At 37.4% G+C, this 19,213-nt stretch overlaps 1 protein-coding gene across 1 annotated transcript in view; it reads right to left on the reverse strand.

Moving 5' to 3' along the window:
• Positions 1-2,173: 2,173 nt before the first annotated feature.
• Positions 2,174-19,213, reverse strand: part of pcp4a (Purkinje cell protein 4a) — a 33,196-nt gene continuing 16,156 nt past the window's right edge. The window contains exons 2-3 of the mRNA XM_079805457.1: positions 9,373-9,421; positions 2,174-4,032 (exon numbers count right to left, since the gene is read on the reverse strand). Coding sequence (XP_079661583.1) covers positions 3,899-4,032; positions 9,373-9,421 — 183 coding nt within the window. The 3' untranslated portion in view covers positions 2,174-3,898. The remainder of the gene's footprint in view (positions 4,033-9,372; positions 9,422-19,213) is intronic.

A 19,213-nucleotide genomic window follows, 5' to 3' on the forward strand; every position in this document is an offset into this window, starting at 1 on the left:
ACACCTTTCTTCTTGGAGACAACCTTTCCCCTTTTGGCCTTTGTCCCTCTCGCTGGATTTATACCAATAAAGCGCCTGAAATCAAAATAGTCTAAGATCAGAGTGGGGTTGCAACAACATACTGTGTTGTGTACATTAAATTAAATGTCTTTTTTTGTCTTTCTTCATTGCACAAATAGAGTGGACTTGAATGACATATAGAAGTGACATCAAATAGAATTATAATAAAGCCTATAGTCCAACTAAATATCCAGAGTGTGTGTGTGTGTGTGTGTGTCTGTGTGCCTGTGTGCATGTACTAATACCATTTTACACCAAAAAATACAAACATTTTAATTTAATTTAATTTAGTTGTATATATCCATATAATTATGACAAGTAATGAAGGGGTTTTACCTCTGAATGAATTCCAAAGCACAGGCTGCCTGCGCATCTTGATACTGAAGGTTGAATATGTAGTGGCAGACACCTGTAGGGAACAAATACATTATGCTTACCATAATAAGATTTTAAGAAGAAAAATTATAAAAGGTCAATGAGTAAACACTAGGGGAGAGTAACCTAGAGGCGAATAGGCTTATGAAGTACCTACAGTCAAACTGCTAAATAGATTCGGCATTCAAAATTTAAAGGGTAACAATTTTATTTTTACAGATCTTGGGGAGTTCTACTGCAAATGTTACCAAAATTAAACAAAAAAACTACCCAAAAGTAATAATGTTTTGGCTATTCAAATCTAAGCCTCACTGTTAAATGACATGTTCAAATCCCTAGCAAGACAAGCTCCTGAGCATCAGTTTGATATCAAACATTCTTGGCAATAGGAATAAGATTTTAATTACCGTTTAATTTGTAGATGCAAGACCCGATGGATGTTGATAAAGGACACTCAATGATGTGCAGCACGTCATCTAAATTGTGCGTCCTCTTCTGGAAAATCTCCTATCCAAATGAAGGTTCCTGAAGTCCCTCCAGGAGTTAATGGCAATGGCAAAATTATTTCTGTATTTTTTTAAAGAAAATTGACCAAAAGCAGTAGCCTCAATTTAAAAGACTAACGTTGTATCAAACATCTGACCGTGCTCCAAATTCCCCAGTGAACACTCAGTTTCCAAAAAATACTGTAGTGTCCTGTAATTTAAAACATCAGCATACTGTTTAGGGCCTCAGTCCTGTTGCTCCAAGTTAAGCAGCCCACAATGCATTGCTAACTACAGTACTAAACTGTTTAACATGAAAACAGTATTTTAATGTTGCAAATTGGCTGTAAATTTACAGCAATTGCTTACAGTGTATGTGTATTCTCTAAGTCCTCCCTACGGTAGGCACCTTGGCATTCCCTCACTGGGATATGCTTCCCAGTGTACCTTGGTAATCCTGTGATAAGTGGGAGTCCTAGGGCCTTAAGTGGCGGGATCTCACACTTACGCAGGGCACTGGATGACAGCTGAGTGGCGCTGTTTTACAGGTTCCCCCATTCGTTAGTCACTAACGTACGTCGTAGTGACTGAACGAAAGGGAACGTCCGGTTACGTATGTAACCCTCGTTCCCTGAGGAGGGAACGGAGACGTACGTTTCCTTAGCCACGTCAGCTGTGCTGCCTGGAACGCGAGGAGTTCAGTCTTGGCTCCTGCAGCAGTAACATAATGCGATGTTCGCAGCGTACTTCCTTATATACCCACGAGGTGGGGCGGAGTTACGCATGCAAATTCCGCATGCCCATGGCATTGGCACTGCCATTGGGCGCTGTTGAATACGATGAAGATGATTGGCTTCTAAGCGAAACCCCCATTCGTTAGTCACTAACGTACGTCTCCGTTCCCTCCTCAGGGAACGAGGGTTACATACGTAACCGGACGTTTATTAGTCCTTAAGCACATATTAATGCCTTATTCTGCATGACCATATACATCCCTTAGTCCTACCCAATTCCTAAACTTAACAACTACCTTACTAACTATTTATAAGCAGTAATTAGGAGTTTATTGAGGAAAAAGTCATATTTAATAGTTAGTTAATAGTGAGCATTGCACCCTAAAAAGTGTGACCCAAGTAACTTTGAATGCGTTACTTATCTTGTTACTTTAAAAAAGTAATCTGATTATGTAACTCAAGTTCAGTACTGTTAGTATGTCATAATTATGATTTACCAAAGCATGATTTTTTTTTCTTATGTGGCAGAAATAGGCTTCCATATGCTCATCAGTGAAATTGTATGCAGCAAATGTGACAGTAAAGTGAGCGTTTTGCCCTACACCACTAATTGTCGGAAAATGTTGCTTGCTCTAGGTCAGAGTTGAAAGAAAAACATAAATGGTATTAATAATATCCTCTTGGGACCCAATAGACTATAGTCCACTGCAATGGAAATTATATTTTAGTGAATTTCTCTGACATCATGTCACAGTTTTAAGTCTGGATGTCCTGTAAAGAGCACATTCGGGGCTTTACTGAGATTCCAAATGTTTGGAGGTTTCACCAGGACAACAACTTCTTCTTGGTCTTTAAAACGCCTGATATTAATGTTTAGCACTCTTATGGAAATATGATAATATTTTGTCATTATAATTTAAATCTGATTAATTTTCAAATTGTTTGTTATAAATCAACATCTCAGGAAAATGTTATGGGGTTTCTAATCAAAACAGGGCATTGATTTCATAAATGTCCACTGTGGACGACAGGACTTAAATTATGTTTATCAGGCATTTTGAAGACACAACAAGTGAATAAGGAAAGAAATTACATATCAACATTCCTATGAAATATTAGATATTATTATGAAAATGTTGCCAACTATTACTCCCATTATTACACTTCTTTTTTTCATGTTGCACCAAGAACACATTAATATGCAAATTAGATGCAGTGTATCTGCATTGTATTGAATGGGAAAATCCAAGTGTGCCATTTTACCCACATATTGCATAAAGTAAAATGGTATATCAATGCATTTCATTATATCTTTCATAACATAGTTCAGAATCATCTTTAAACAAAGTTTGTTTTTAAAAAATCCTGAATCCTAAAAATAAATCCCATTGTTTTTGCCTATACATGCAATTTTATGTAATTGTATGTCCTGGTGTCAACTACAGAGGACATATCATAACATATGAATAAAAAAATAAAGCAAATTGTCCATTTGTTTCTTATGCTCTAAATCAATGTAATGACATGAAAAAAATACAAAAAAAATTCTGGATCCCAGGAGGATATGTTGAAATAATCAATCAATCAATCTTTGAATTCATCCTAATATTTATTCAGTTCACATATGATTATTTCCAACTGTTTGGTGTCACGAATATTACAACACTGTTTGTTGACAAAACATTGACTTGGTTAAGATGGTAATGACACATCACAAACACAATATCAGTTCAACTATATGCAGACAAAAAAAACAACAACAGAGGTGAAAGATTGAATAAGGCTGTTTGAATCTTAATGCTTTTAGTTTTAGATGCCGTAGGATGTTTCTCTTGAGCAACACTCTTGATGATTTGGCATTAAATACCTGTGGTTTCTGGTCTTAAACACAGGGAAAACACTTTAAGATGGATGTTTTCAAACACCTTGATGTTAATGAGACAAGTCAGTCTATATTTATCAAAAAATAACAAAATTATTTTAAAAGGGAAAGAGAAATTTATTGAAAAAATCTATGTTCTAGGGGGAACCAAAAATATCACATTTTATTCCTGACAGATAATGGCAAAAGGCAAAAATTGCCTCTTCACCTCTCATCTGCCCCCACCCACAACCCAACCACACCCCACCCCAATCAACCCATGACCCCCACATGAGAACAGAGCAGTTTATCTGACATGCAACTCCCTGCCCTAATGTGGCTTTGGGCCCGCATGGGGCCAGGGACGCCCTACATGGGCGTGATTATGATTTCACCGTCTGCTTCTTCTTCTGGAACTTTCTAAACTGCGATTGGATGGCGACGGCAGCCTTCTCCGTCTCGGGGGCGCTCATGTCGATGTCAATGTCCTCAGCGGGGACGTCCTTCTTGGACGGGTCTGTGGAAACGAAACATTGTGTATTGGATTGATATTGTGCACTGCATTTCTGGCTTGATTACATGTTATACTTTATACCTTTGTGCTCTGCAAAGGTTCTATATAGAATCTTAAAGGGTTCTGTCGGGCTTCCCATTATGAGATCATTTTATGAATTTTGTTTAATTCTGTAAATTCATTTTTACTTTATATTTTATTACTTAAACAGCTCATAAACTAGATTTTTTTAGTATTTCGAAATCATTTATTAGCATTTATTCGTTCTTTAAAATTCAGTCAAGATCCCTTTATAGAACCACATTGAAACTTTTTTTCTAAGAGTATATGAAATGAAAAGATTATTAAAGAACTAGTTCATCTAAAAAGAAACATTGATAACACTTTATTTTAAAGTGTTATTGTTACATGTACTTACCATAGTAATAACCGCATAGTAATAGGGTTACACATTATTTAAAAGTGTCTTTGTTACACTTTAATTATACATGTAAGTACATATTATTAAGTAATTACATGTACTTACTATAGGGTTAGGATTAGGGTTTGGTTTAGGGTTATAGTAGGATGTAATTGTGCATACTTTATAGTTATTACTATAGTACTATGTAACAATGACACTGTAAAATAAAGTGTTACCGTAATAAGTAAGTTATGCATAATTACATGCAATTAACCCTCAACCAAACCCTAATCCTACCCCAACCCTGTAGTAAGTACATTACTCAGTACTTAAATATATCATTACACTGTAGCAATGACACCTTAAAGTGTAACCGGAACTTTCTGTCACCATTTACTTACATTGTTCCAAACTCATGACTTTCTAAAGTCAACAAGGAGATATTTTGTAGCGTATTCACTTGATAACTTTCAAATAATACATTTAAAAATTTCACTTTTAATAACACTTTTTTAAGGTGACATAGTTACACGTTACTACATATACTTATTATAGTAATAACAGTTAATCATGCATAATTACAAGTAATTAAACCTAACCGTAATGCTATAGTAAGTACATGTAGTTAATTACTCAGTCCTCACCAAAAAATAAAAAAATAAAGTGTTATCTAAAGGGTTACATTTTATTTTAAGGTGTCTTTGTTACACTATAATTATACATTTAAGTACTGAGTAATATTAAGTAACTACATGCACTTACGTTAGGGTTAGGATGAGGGTTTGGTTTGGTTTAGGGTAAGTTATTATACTTCATGTATAGTTATTACTATACATGTAACATATGTAACAATGACACTGTAAAATAAATTGTTACCAAATACAGTGTAACCCATCATTCTGTTCCTCATACAAAGCTGAAGTGATTGTGATTTTTTCCCCTTCAAAATAAGAAATATAAGTATTGTAGGTAACACTTTACATTGCATTCACACGGGGCGTCAGCATCAACGCTTCTCATTTACTTTGAATGGGTGACGTCATGAATTGCCAAAATTAATTGTGGGTTCCGTTGCATCGTGTCACTGGCGTTGCTTGCGGCAGATTTTCAACTTTTCAAGCGCCAACGCAGGCGTCAGCCAATCAGATCGCCTATGCAAATACCCTAGCGCAGACGCTAGCCAATTGCGTTCATGCAACACCAGAAAAGTAATACGATTGGCTGTTGTCACTATGACGATCACGTCAGAACCAGCTTCAGACACGCCCTCTGTCAAGCCGACGCCCCATGTGAATGCAGCGTAAGTGTTAGACATTAATAAACAATGACATTTTTTTATTCATAAACATTTATTTGAAACTTAGTTTAGAGAAACTTTGTACTAAACTTAGTATTCATTTTGTCATTTACTACATTAAAAATAAAATGTGTATTTGTTAATATTATTTAATAGACCTGATGCTAACATCTAACAAAGAACAGTTGTATTTTTATTAACTAACCTTAATAAATCCCCATAAAATAAGTTGCTAATAATGCTAGTTAGTTTTTTGGCTTTTAGTATGAATATGTTAGTCTTACTGTTATCTATAAGCTAATAAGATAGTGTGCTCCAAAACAATGACAAAATTCGCATTTCGAAGATATAAGCGTTCAAAACTTACAGTCTCTCACTTCCATCAATATGGATCATTGATTTTGATGACATCACTCTGAACATCTCATCAGATTTTCTGATTTTTCTCATCAGAATCAATCATTTATTCACACATTTACTATTTTCTACATGGTGAATGGCACATAGTGCACTTTATAGGGGATAGGGAACGATTACGTGTAAATATGCTTTCCATTGGGGCGGATGAAGTCTGTTTTCACATTATTGTCACGTGCACACAGTCTGATCAGATCATATGCGTGAGTCGGCGCAGATCAGAAAATGTATCGGACCCATTTGAATTCTGCACAGAAAGCAATATGGATGAGGAGGAGAAATGGTTAGAGATTAGGAGGAAACTGTGTCTTTACCAAGCTCAACGGCTCTGACCGAGCTATGATACAATATAAATGATATTCATAGGTAACGAAGATGTCACTTCCGCCATTTCCGTTTTTTGTGTCCGACATGGCAACGAACACAGCACTTTCTAGATGAGACGAAAAAATCGATATTTGGAAAAAAAACATTTGTTATTGGTTATGATCCTTATTTATCACATCCAACTGTGTTTTGTCCATTAAAATCTGTGACGCCAACTTGCTTTTCCGGACATTTCTACAGTACCGCCCCCGAGAATAAGATGGATATATCTTGTATTACATTTTACAAGGAGAAAGTGCTACCAAAAAATCTATTGCCTAACATAAAAATAAAATACAATAAAATAAAATACTTAAATGCAAACGTATCATTGTACAACATTAGGCGACATGTAAAGAAACAAAATGCATCTGCCATGGATAAATAAAATTAAATAGCCTCCGCATGGACAATAAGGAGTCGAGAACAATACAAGTGCTAGTTATTAAAAAAAAGGCATTAATGTTTTTGAAAAAATATTTGTAATATTACAGCAATAGTAAATATCTTTAATATTACTGGTTGAACATGCTCTTTGAGCTGCGCGCACTGAAGCTGAAGAGAATTAGGCTACCACTTGTAAACTGAAGAGCTTGTTGTGGATGCGTTCTTCCCGTAACAACACGCTGAAACACAGCAACTGAGCCTGAATAATTCACAATGTTTTATTACAATAGTGTATACAATTATAAGTTATGAATATGACAGCCCCAATCATAGTTCTTAATGTTTGTGTTGCTGTTTGAACGTGCACGCTCCACTGAAGCTAAAGATAATCAGGTACAAGCGCTGCAGATTATTTACCTCAACAAAACGCATCTATATGAGATTAATCAGATATTTATACTACATAACTTAATATTACAACTTATATCTGCATAAGTGAAACTTGAACGAAGTTATGTGCTAATGTGCAGAATGTGTACGTTAAGCCGGCACGCTCTTCATACAACAGAGCGCTGAAACAACAAAAAAACCAAACCCAGAGAATTCACAACATTTTATTACAATAGTGTCCTCATTATAATGTTATTTATATGACAGTCCAGTAGTTATTAATGTTGTGCATTGCTGTTTGGCTGCCAGTGGTCCCTTTTGGTTGAAGCCAACCATTTATTCTGCAGATATAACTCCTTTGGGATCGAATAAAATTGTAGCTCTGTGTTTCTCAGACGACTGTTGTTACAGCTAACTGCACAACATATCCCGGGCATATTGTAACCTTGTTGTGAACCTTCTGGGATTGTTTTGTTGATCTTTCTCTGGTAGTTGTGGCTGCTGTGCCCATAGACTGAAAGAGGTTGCGCAGCTGAGGCCGAACACAAAAATGGCGGCGAAAAAAAAGGAGACGACGAATTGAATTGGCTATTTTGAAAAGGGGAGGAGCTATTCGTTATGTCCCTGTCTTCCTGTTTTAGTGGCGATTACACACATCAAATAATGCTACATGTTTCAAGGCACTTCAGTGGGCCTTTAATAAAGATTAATAAATATTGTAACAAATACGTTGCTCATTGTTAGCTAATGCATTAACAAACGTTAACTAATTGAACCTCAATTAACGGATTGTGTTACTGTAATATTGAATAAATAAAAATAAAGTCATTTGGTTTAAAATGGCATGAGGGTATATTATGACAATTCTCTTAAAGTTACTTAACCTCTTAAACTCTGCGGACCCTGTACAGGAAGTATATACTTTAAATTTGAAATGTCTGTGGAGGAGCTCTGACCTCATATGTGGTACCATTCGAAAGCTTAGAGTCTCTACTTTCTGGAGACATGCATCACTTTGGCATTTGTTTTACACAAAGTAACTTATTTACACTAAATGTCCGCCTGGATTTGGCCAACCCAAAATGAAAAGCTTCCTATACCCACATACAGCGGTCTAAATACAAAATGTTGGTGTCATTTTACAGGAAACCCTTTGAAGTTACATAAAACACTGCTAAAAGTGATAAACATGTAAGTATATGTTGTCTGAGCTGTAATAAATGAATCTGAATGGAGGAATATGACCTTTTTTATGTAATTTCCATGTAAATTTACAGTGGTGTAAATGCAGAAAACTCTGAAATTACTTAAAACACTTCTGAAAGTGTTAAATATTATAGTATATGTTGTGTGTGATATAATTCATAAATATAATAAACATATACAATATTTAAAAAAAACAGACAAACAAAATAGGAATTTTTGATGTTTTTGGTTATAAATAAATTTTTGAAAGTGTAGATCTCAGGCCCTGTGTGTTTTATCACCCTGCAGACAGTTTTGGTTGTTTCCAGCATGTCAGAAAACACTGGAAAAAAGATTTTAATGACACTGGGATATTGCATTTATACCACTGTATATTGAGGGGGGTCCTCCCTTCAGGTCCATTTGAATAAATCTTGCATACAACATGATACAGACAAAATTATTTTTTTCCAGGATTTTCTGGAATCTAGTAGAAACAGCCCAAACTGTCTGCAGGGTGCTAGAGCACACACATGGCCTGAGTTACAAATTTCAAAACTGAATTTATAACCAACAAAAATTAAAAAGCGCCTCTTTTTTTTGGGGGGGGGGGGGGGGGGTTAATTTAAACATGTAAACTTACACGTTTATCAATTTTAGCAGTGGTTTATGTAACTTCAAAGGGTTTCCTGTAAAATGACACCAAAATTGTGTATTTAGACCCCTGTCTGTGTATGGGAAGCTTTTCAATTTGTGTTGGCCAAATCCAGGCAGAAATCCCACAAATGTGTAAGAGAGAGAAAGAGAAAAAAATGCAGACTTAAAAAACATTCTGTCATGATTTTATCCAGATATAACGAAATGCAATTCAAGTATGGAGCTGTGAGTGACACTATACCTTGTCCACCTGAGGGTTTGATGTTTCCAGCTGATCCGGATTCTTGTCTCTGTAAACAAACAAAAATAGAACTGAGATTAATGTGTGTGGATATCTTCAAAAAAACATCCCTGCAAAAAAAAATTCCATATAGCCAAAGAATGATGAGACGGGCATTGGAGATGTCAGTTTTCTGTCTCATTAGCTGACCGCAATTTAGTCCTTCACATCCTGAATTAATAAGTCAGTGTGTACAATGAATTTCAAACACTTCGGAAGAGCTTTGATGCTCCGACGCTAAAGCAATCTTCCTCAGCGTGTGTGTGTGTGTGTGTGTGTGTGTGTGTGTGTGTGTGTGTGTGTGTGTGTGTGTGTGTGTGTGTGTGTGTGTGTGTGTGTGTGTGTGTGTGTGTGTGTGTGTGTGTGTGTGTGTGTGTGTGTGTGTGTGTGTGTGTGTGTGTGTGTGTGTGTGTGTGTGTGTGTGTGTGTGCGCGCCGCTCGTTTTCTGCTGATGGCATTCTGTATGGGTCTAGTTACAGTGGAAAGCGTGTCATTATATGCAAGAAGGATTATTCCACACACATACACACACTGGCAAAATTTAATCATATTAGTCTCTCTCTCTCTCTCTCTCTCTCTCTCTCTCTTTTCGTCTCCTTCTACCTCAATCAATCCTCTTGAGTTCAGTTCTATCTTTGTCTTACAGCCTCTGATAAACGTGTAGAATTTGCATAAGAATGTTTAGCAGGGGAAATCTGTGAGCCCTTCACGTTGCTGGAGTTGCCAAAGCTTCAGATACAAAGCGCTCGGTTATTGCTTTGCATTAGATTAGATTAGATTAGATTAGATTCAACTTTATTGTCATTACACAAGTACAAGTACAAGGCAACGAAATGCAGTTTAGGTCTAACCAGAAGTGCAATAGCAGCAAGTGCAGGATATACAACGTTTGCATAAGTGCAGGACATGGATATGTACTGAGTATATATAAATATGTCTATAAATAGAGAGATGGTTATTACTATAAACAGAATTTACAGGTGAATATGTACAGTGAATAATATACAGATGGTTAATACTATAAACAGAATTTACAGGTGGATATGTACTATGAATATAATATAATATACAGATGGCTATTACTATAAACAGAATTTTACAGATAGAGGTATACAATGATATGTTAGGCTAAAATTAGGAATATGGCAGTGGATTAAGGTAGTGCAATAAATTATGGACAGAAGCTATCCGAAAAAAAGTGTAAAAGTGCAGTGGAAGTGATTGCATATTACAGTTAGAAGTACGGTGCAAAATACAAATGTAAACAGTAGGTACTGTAAATAACAGTCGGCAGTGCAAATGAGCATAATCCAGTTACGGTGTGGTAGTGCAAAATGAATAAGTAAACAGTTGTTACTGTAATAAAGAGTCGGTAGTGCAAATAACAAAGTGAAGGCGGATGTGAGGTAGGAGAGTTATCAGTATATGAGGGGAGTGGATCAACGGGGGTTTGAGTTCAGTAAAGAGACAGCTCTGGGGAAAAAACTGTTCTTTAGTCTGCTGGTCCTGGTCCTTTAGTCTGCTGGTCTGCTGGTCCTGGTCCATTAAGGAGCCGACGCAAAGAAGTCGTCCTGCTGGATGGTGTAGCGTATAGTTTGTGGCTGTTGTGGGGATGGTGAAGGGCGCTGCTGCATAAATTACAGTCATTTGAAATGTCATACAGCGCAGAGAGTTGAACGCGCAGAGCACTCTGTGCTACACTGCACGATAAAAGCTTGAGAAATTAAATTGATGCTCAAATGTGAGCCTAAAGTCCCAATAGGGAGGAAAGTTCTATAAAAATCAATCACATAAGGAATGCAGGCATTCAGAATGATTAACATGACGTTAGATATTACAGTGCATGCTCATTTTCCCTATTTTTACATTTAGATTACTTTTGCCATAAAGCACTAATAATTTAATAACAATGTGAAACATGTCTTTTCAAAATGTCATGTTTAATTCAATGTGTTAATTGCGGTTTCTTTGCAATTGTTTGTAAAATTTACAATCAATTTCTGAGTGAAAATTGCCCCTTTTATGTTATTTTAAAGGCTCCTAATTGTTTTGGAGGTCTTCTACCATAGGTTTACATGCATCCAAGGTGAAAAAACACATTGCAGCATCAAGTCTTTTTTCAGTGTCTATAGCATAGACTGTATAAAACAACGGACGTAGTGTCCGTGACGTCACCTGTAGGTTTCTGAAAAGCATTTTTGAAGCCCAAAGTAGGCGGAGCCGGCCGTCGCCATCTTTGCTGCGAGTCACCGCGTGTCACTACCGGATAACCAAAAATGGGGGACGTGGGTGGAGCTGAGGTGCATGGTTGACAGTAGGCAAACGGCTAGTAGTGACAGTAGCAGCAATCCACCAGTCACTCAAGTGGCCACCCCCCTTAATTATGCAGAACTTTAGGGCTTAATATAATTTAAACGAATGAGTTAAAAAAAAAAAGTCACCCTCCTCACATTTGTCATGAACGGCAAAATTACCTATATAGACCAAAACCACTTTTTGTACCAAGCTGTAAACATATTTTTTTCTGCTGTAAAGTTGGGCATTTTAACATGGGGGAGATACAGATTTGACTCCCTTTTGGAGCCTGTCTCTGGATTCAAGAGAGAGACCGGAAGGTTGCCGCTTGGTCTAAACGGTTTGATAAAGGACAGTCTCTCTAAGCCCCGCCTTGTCAAGATCCTACTCCGCTCTGATTGGTCAGATGGCCCAGTCTGTTGTGATTGGTCTACCGCTTACAGCACATGTCGGAAATGAAACGGCCATTACCATATTTGAATTTCAGCTCTGGAGGCTTCCTGATATGAACAGTAATGATGCCGTCAGTTTTACCGTCTCGATTCAAGCCCGAGTCCTCATCCTTTTGAAGTGCGAGCAAAATAGTATTGCTTTTGCAGCGCAGAAAACAGCATCTTCAACAACACAAACCAAACTCGTCCAGGCCTCAGCCACAACTACAGTGTATGAGAGCGGGTCAAAGTAGACGTTGTTCACAGGCAGCCAATGAAGATCATAGGCTGGCATTATGAAAATTTGTCACAAACCTATGTAGGTTTGTGCAGGAAGTAAGGCTGGAATTACTAACGATTCATTTCACGTACCGAGACTTGCTACTGCCAATACATTCACAGACATGTTTAACAATTAACCCCCATAGCAGATCTATACAGGTGGAGCTGGGGAAGGTGGAGGGTTTCTGAAAGCGGACTGCTAACAGCAATACTACCGGTATTTGTTTGAATATTGAGCCGCAGCTCATTGGCCACTGATGCAACAGCAACCAATCAGCTGTGCTTTGTAGACAATGACGTGATCGCTACCAAATAAGTCAACAACCTATCAGCCTGCGCCATCTAGAGTTTCATGCCAGAACTAGGTGGTTATTGTGCACTTTGATCCTTGAAACGTTTCAGATCTTTTACATTCACACACAGCTTATACACTACATGAAAGGTAATATCTTAAAAAAGCATAACTGAGGCACTTTAATATAGGGAAAGAATTTGGACCAATGAAATTTTACTGTGGACGGGACTACTCAATGTAACACCACAGATATAGAAAAGCGTCTCACAAAGTGTCCTGTGACTCGTTTGTCGTGGCTGGTTAGGACAAAAACATAAATTTGCACTGCTTTTTATCACTTTATTGTGATGCACCTGGCTAGGACGTGATATAAAGTTCAAGATGAATTAATGCTCCAGCACTTTTCATTTTCAAACACAATTCTAACCTTGCGCAAACCCACAGTGAGACACCCATCCCAGTTCTGTTTTCTGCTTGGAAAAGGATGAAATGAGGGAAATCTCCTCACTGCAGTAGAGCGCGCTCCTGTTTCTAATCCTGTTTATGTGAGGAAACTCTGGAGTAAGGAGCAGAGGGAGACATTTTCCGGCAGCATCAATATCAGCACGGTAACATCCCTCTGTCCTGACAGACTCAAACCACACCGCCTCAGAGCTAATGCCATTAAACTTAGATTATTGCATTGGGCTCCAGGGAGGCACAAACAAACGCATTAATTAGAGTAAAGTGTCAGTCAGTTGTGTGGCATGTGAAGATGCGAGTCTGAGCGTGGTCAAATACGGGGCGAGAGACATTTAATTCAATTTATTTAGCTAATCAGATGGACATCTCATTTTAAGGCCAGTCAGTCCACTCGGACTGAAAAAATGTCCTACATAGACTTGTCGTGGGGGCGAAGTCGGCGTGGGGGAAACCAGTCCATTCCCCCTCACTGGAAATGCATGGCGTTAACCCAGTATAGCGAATAAACGACCCAACGCAATGGCCAAAGGTGTAATTTTCTCGTCAAAATGCATGCTGCTCCCACAAATATTACTTGCCTACTTCATAAATCAGCCAGTCTTTCGATGAAGAAGTTTATTCAGTGTTCCTGAATTTAATGGATTTACAGTATGTATTAGCCTACATACATTTAACGTTTTAAAATGATCATAAAACTTGCTATGAAATGTTTTTCTGAATATGACGTGTGCAATGCAAAGGGCATTTGTTCATGTATTTGTTTGGGCTAGAATAGAAACATGAAATGCGGCAAGTCTAATGTCAAACGTTAATTTACCGCAGTGCCACGTTTAACAATCATTTGTCAAAAGCCTAAAATACAGTTATATGATGAGCTGTTTGGCATCAATTACAGGTTTAGATCAAGTTTAGACATCCATCAGGCTTTATCTGTTTATTTATTCGTTTTTTCTTGTTGGTACAGCCATGCACGAATTAATTAGTTCAGCTTTTACATTTTACAAAGCAAATTTGGAGGTGACATGTCAGTGTCACAATACTATTCTCAAATTACTGACAACAGTAACGTTTTTTGTTTTTTATAGCAACCGTCTTCATCGAAAGACTGGATGATTTATGAAGTAGGCTATTATATCTGTGGGAGCAGCATGTATTCTGACGAGAAAATGTCATTCAAGTGTGTAATGTAATGTATATCAGCTTGTATTGAAGCAAAAACGTGAGCCCAGCCCTTCCCTTAATGAAATAAAGAAGACTTTTGAATGTTTTGTACATTAATAACCTCACACATGTGATAGCTTGCGTGAAAACTGCTTTAATGATAATTTAACTGCTTCCCGTGACATGACTATATTGGTGTTTTTGTTAAACTTTTTCCTTTGCAGTAATGACATTTCTTATGTTTTCATCTTTACAATAATGCATCATCATGTAGTGCATGTTTAATTGTGATGGACGCATTGCACAGGCTTCCGGAATTGACGAACGGCTCCGTCTGTTATTCGGCAGTATAAAACTTCAGAACATTACAAAAAGTAAAGATAAAGCATCTATCAAGGTCTACGCACTTTCATTCGAATGGGTTGTTTTCCCCCACAGCATAAAGGGATAAGATGTTTTTGTGGCCGTTCCCAGTAATGCCGACCAAGTCTATAGGCAACTATTTACTTGAAGTGCTGCTATTACGCTATTTTAAAGGTTCCTAATTTTGTTTTGGAGGTCTCCTACAACAGGTTTACATGCGTCCAAGTTAAAAAAAAAACACTTTAATTTTCTCATAATATTCATTGCAGAATCATCTTTTTTCTCACAGTGTCTGAAACAAGGATTCGGCCTCTCTAAGCCCTGGCTTTCCACGAGTCTACTCTGCTCTGATTGGTCAGATGGCCAAGTCTGGTGTCATTGGTTGAAAGCAAACATCCATTATCCTATCTGAATTGTGGCACTTTATATACAACAGTAACAATAGCGTTGTTGTTCACGGGCAGCCAATGAAGATCAGAGGCTGGCATTATGCAAATTTGTTAAAATCTACGTAGATTCATGCAGGAAGTAGGACTGGAATTACTGACGACTCGTTTCAGTTCAGAATCGGATCTTTCTTTTGGGAGACAATAATAAAAAATGTTGTGCATTATGATCATTTAAACCGATCTTTTACATTTACAAATAGCTATATTACACACTACATGAAAGGTAATATTTGAAAAAGCATAATAAGGGCACATTAAATCACAGAAATCTGTAAATCAAAATTATGTTTTGATCAGTGTTATTTTAGTATTATTTATATACTATTATGGTATTTGTCAATAGGCCTATCTTAAATTAGCTTTGAAATAGCTTTAATTTTTATATTTTCAGTTTTCATTTAAGTTTTAATAATTTTGTTATGTGCTTTTGTCATTTTTAAAGGGATAGTTCACCCAAAAATGAAAATTAGCCCATAATTTACTCACCCTCAAGTCATCCTAGGTGTGTATGACATTCTTCTTTCAGACGAATAAAATCAGAGTTATATTACAATAGTGGCTCTGTTTTTGAAGTCCATAAAAAGTGCATCTGTCTGTCAAATAACGTGCTCCACGCGGCTCTGGGGTGTTAATAAAGGCCTTCTGAAGCGAATCGACGCATTTGTGTAAGAAAAATATCAATATTTTAAACTTTATCAAGAAAACTTTCGGCCGACCGCCTTTCGGTGGAAAAGTGTTGAATGTTGAAACTCAAGATGCATACCTGACGTCATGACGAGCGGACCTGGTCGCGTTAGTCTTTCGATCGGCAGGGGAACTTTCAACAATTTTTCCTTAAATTGAACAGGGAAGGTGGTCGGCCGAAAGTTTACTATATAAAGTTTTAAATATGGATATTTTTCTTACACAAATGCATCGATTCGCTTCAGAAGGCCTTTATTAACACCCCGGAGCCGCGTGGAGCACGTTATTTGATGGGCAGATGCACTTTTTATGGACTTTAAAAACAGAGCAACTATAAATCCAAATCTAATGCTTGGATTAGCCTGGACTTTTGTAATATAACTCAGATTTTATTAGTCTGAAAGAAAAATGTCATATACACCTAGGATGACTTGAGGGTGAGTAAATTATGGGCTAATTTTCATTTTTGAGTGAGTTATCCCTTTAATTCATTTTTGTTTAATTATTTCAGTAACTTGCCATGGCAAATTTGTTTATTTTCACCTTTATTTCAATAGCCGAAAACCATTTTTAATAGTTTTAGTTTACAATAACAACACTGGTTTCAATATCATATTTTAGCAATAAGGCAACAATGGTATCATACCTTTTGCTCATTTAGCTCAAATAGAGAGAGATCGATATTAGAATATCATATTAATAAATGCTGGATGACTTGTGTTGCCCAATGGCATGCAATTCATTTTACAACATATTGTCCCTTGTCTAATAAAACACAGTGTTTCGATGGCTTCTACAAAATAAAACCGGAAATCGAAGGTAACACAGGTATGATGTCATATAGGCGACAAACGGACACGGTCTGTGTCCTGGTTAAAATAGCTTATTTCACTGGATTTAAACATTTGGGATAATGTAAGTACACAAGTCAACAAAGTATATAACATTCTTCTAGTGGTTTTGGATACTTTAATCCAAAAATCTTAAATATTGTGCCTTTATTGGCATAGATATTTGAAGGTATTTGTTGAGTTTTAAGGTTTGTTACCACCTGACTTGATGAATTGAACGGAATGCATCTTTCAAAGGACCTTGACAGCAAAACTTCTCTGATCCTAGCCTTTAACAACAAGGAGGGAACTCAAATGAACCCTGGATCAAGATGTAATAATGCCAGGCTCACATACAAACAACAATTTCAGTTATCCGAAAGAAAAAGCAGGGACACAAAATCACGTTAATGAGAGAATGACTGCAGGAAATAATTAGTTAATGCATAAAATGGAAGTGGCGAGCAGAGAGGTGCCGTTTTGGATGAAGCATTTTCAGCCTCCTCGTTCACTCTCTCTCTCTCTCTTGCTTTCCCTCCACCATATGCCTCCCCCATATTGTGTGTTCATTATGAACAATGATGAAAATGATGATTGTAATCATAAACTTCATTAGCTGCAGTGAAGCAAGGATTGGCAATGAAACCCATGTGTACATCACGGGGCAATTAAAATTTTAAGAGAACAGGATGTTAGCTGCTGCTCCGTGGACAAACATGCTCAGATCCAAAGCGGGTGAGGAGAATTACAGCATGCATAAACAAAACAGAAATATGAATAATAAACCCTTTTACTTGGCTTTAAATGTCACCACTAGCAAATAAATCTTGACCCGGGTGTCGCAAAGCATCCTGGGCTCGCCCTGCTGGCTTAAGCAAATGCACTGCAGATCCGGGCTTCGCAGTGAATTGAACTTGATGCCACAGAGATGCCCTGAGCTCAGCACACCAGTGCCCTTCAGAGCAGCGCTTGGCACTGCCACCCGACGCCACGACAGCTTCCTGCTCCTCACAGTTTGAGCAGCACTGCTGCGACGCTAATGAAGAAACTCATTTATTTCTACTCGCTCTGACAGCTGGATTCACTAATTAATAGAAATGCATTTTAAACCCCATTTACAGACGATCATTGAACCGAACGCTGACAGCTTCCTCCTCAAAGGTGATTTATGGACATTCTTGTGGTTTCCAAAAACCTTTTCCGCAGCTTTTTTTCAGTACAAATCAGATAGTTGTGCCTATAAAATGCTAATTTTAAACCCCTACTAAAAATTCACACTGAAGAAAGCACCAACATTTTACACCTCTCCCAAATTCCTGCCGTGTTAAACGACTGGGGAATTTAGCCAAAATAAATAAATAAATACTGTATTCTGTCTTTTTATTCGAAGCCATTTGGAGAGCTATTTTTGATTCATTTGGCAGCTTGATATCTTGGAAAGGCTTCCATGCTGCTCTCAACGTCTATTAAGAATTTAAGGGAGAAACACACAACTAGGACACAGACGGCTAAAGAGGGGGGGGGGGGGGGGGACTCGGATCCGATGCGTCATATTTGAAGGCTAACAGATGCTTGACTGAATGTAGGAAACAGGCTGGAGGATGGGAGCTCAAACGGTGGCTTTTATTTGAGCTCCTCGCCACCAGAAAACACTGCAGGACGTAAATACTGAACTGATGAATGTGTGACACCACATGCTGGTGAAATTATTATCTCCAAGCAGATCTCACTGCTGGAGCGGTTAGCAACTTATTTTTGGCACAGAAACTTCTCGTATTCCATAGCATTCATATTAAATGCATAAAAATATTGAATGAATTGTGTGCTGGATCGCTAGCCGATAATTGCTAATGGTTAAAGGTGCGGTATGTAGGATTGACAGCTAGTGGTTGAAATCAGGGCCGTAACCACGATAGGCATTGAGGGGGACAAGCCCCCCCCATTAATTGGAAATTAATTGGAATTGATATTTCGCAATGCTGCTCTCCATGACGCACCATTCTGTTTGTTATTAGGATGACAGACAGTTAAAAAGTTACATAGGCTAGTCTGCGGTCTAACAGTGCTGGTCAATGTCAAAATGATAAATCAAAGAAGGCGGGGCTTAATGTTTACTGAGAGTGTGTGCGTGATAAGATATAACAAGCTAAACATTTAATATTTGACAACTGTTTTATGATGGATGTTTAAAGACCCATAGTCAAATACAGTGATGCAAACTACTCAACTGTTTTAACGTAATTTCGCCATTTTGAATTGAAAATGTGCTATCATTTAATGATGATGTCATCAAATGTTTTACATATTAGAAATACAAACAAGAGTAAATGTGTGCATATTTTTTATAAAATATTATTTGCAAAGAGTTTAAATGGATCACTTCACAACTATATAGGTTCCAAATTAGACGTGGAACTTCTTGTATCACTCTTATTTCTTCTTTATTCTGTTAAATCACTTTTAATTGTTTAATGTCTTTAAAAAAAACGTTGGCCCCCCCCAATGTTCAAGACCGGGAGCCTGTTCAAGCTCAAACCGGTGCAACGTTTT

Source organism: Gobio gobio (assembly GCF_949357685.1).
Source record: "Gobio gobio genome assembly, chromosome: 22".
Classification (NCBI taxonomy): domain Eukaryota; kingdom Metazoa; phylum Chordata; class Actinopteri; order Cypriniformes; family Gobionidae; genus Gobio; species Gobio gobio.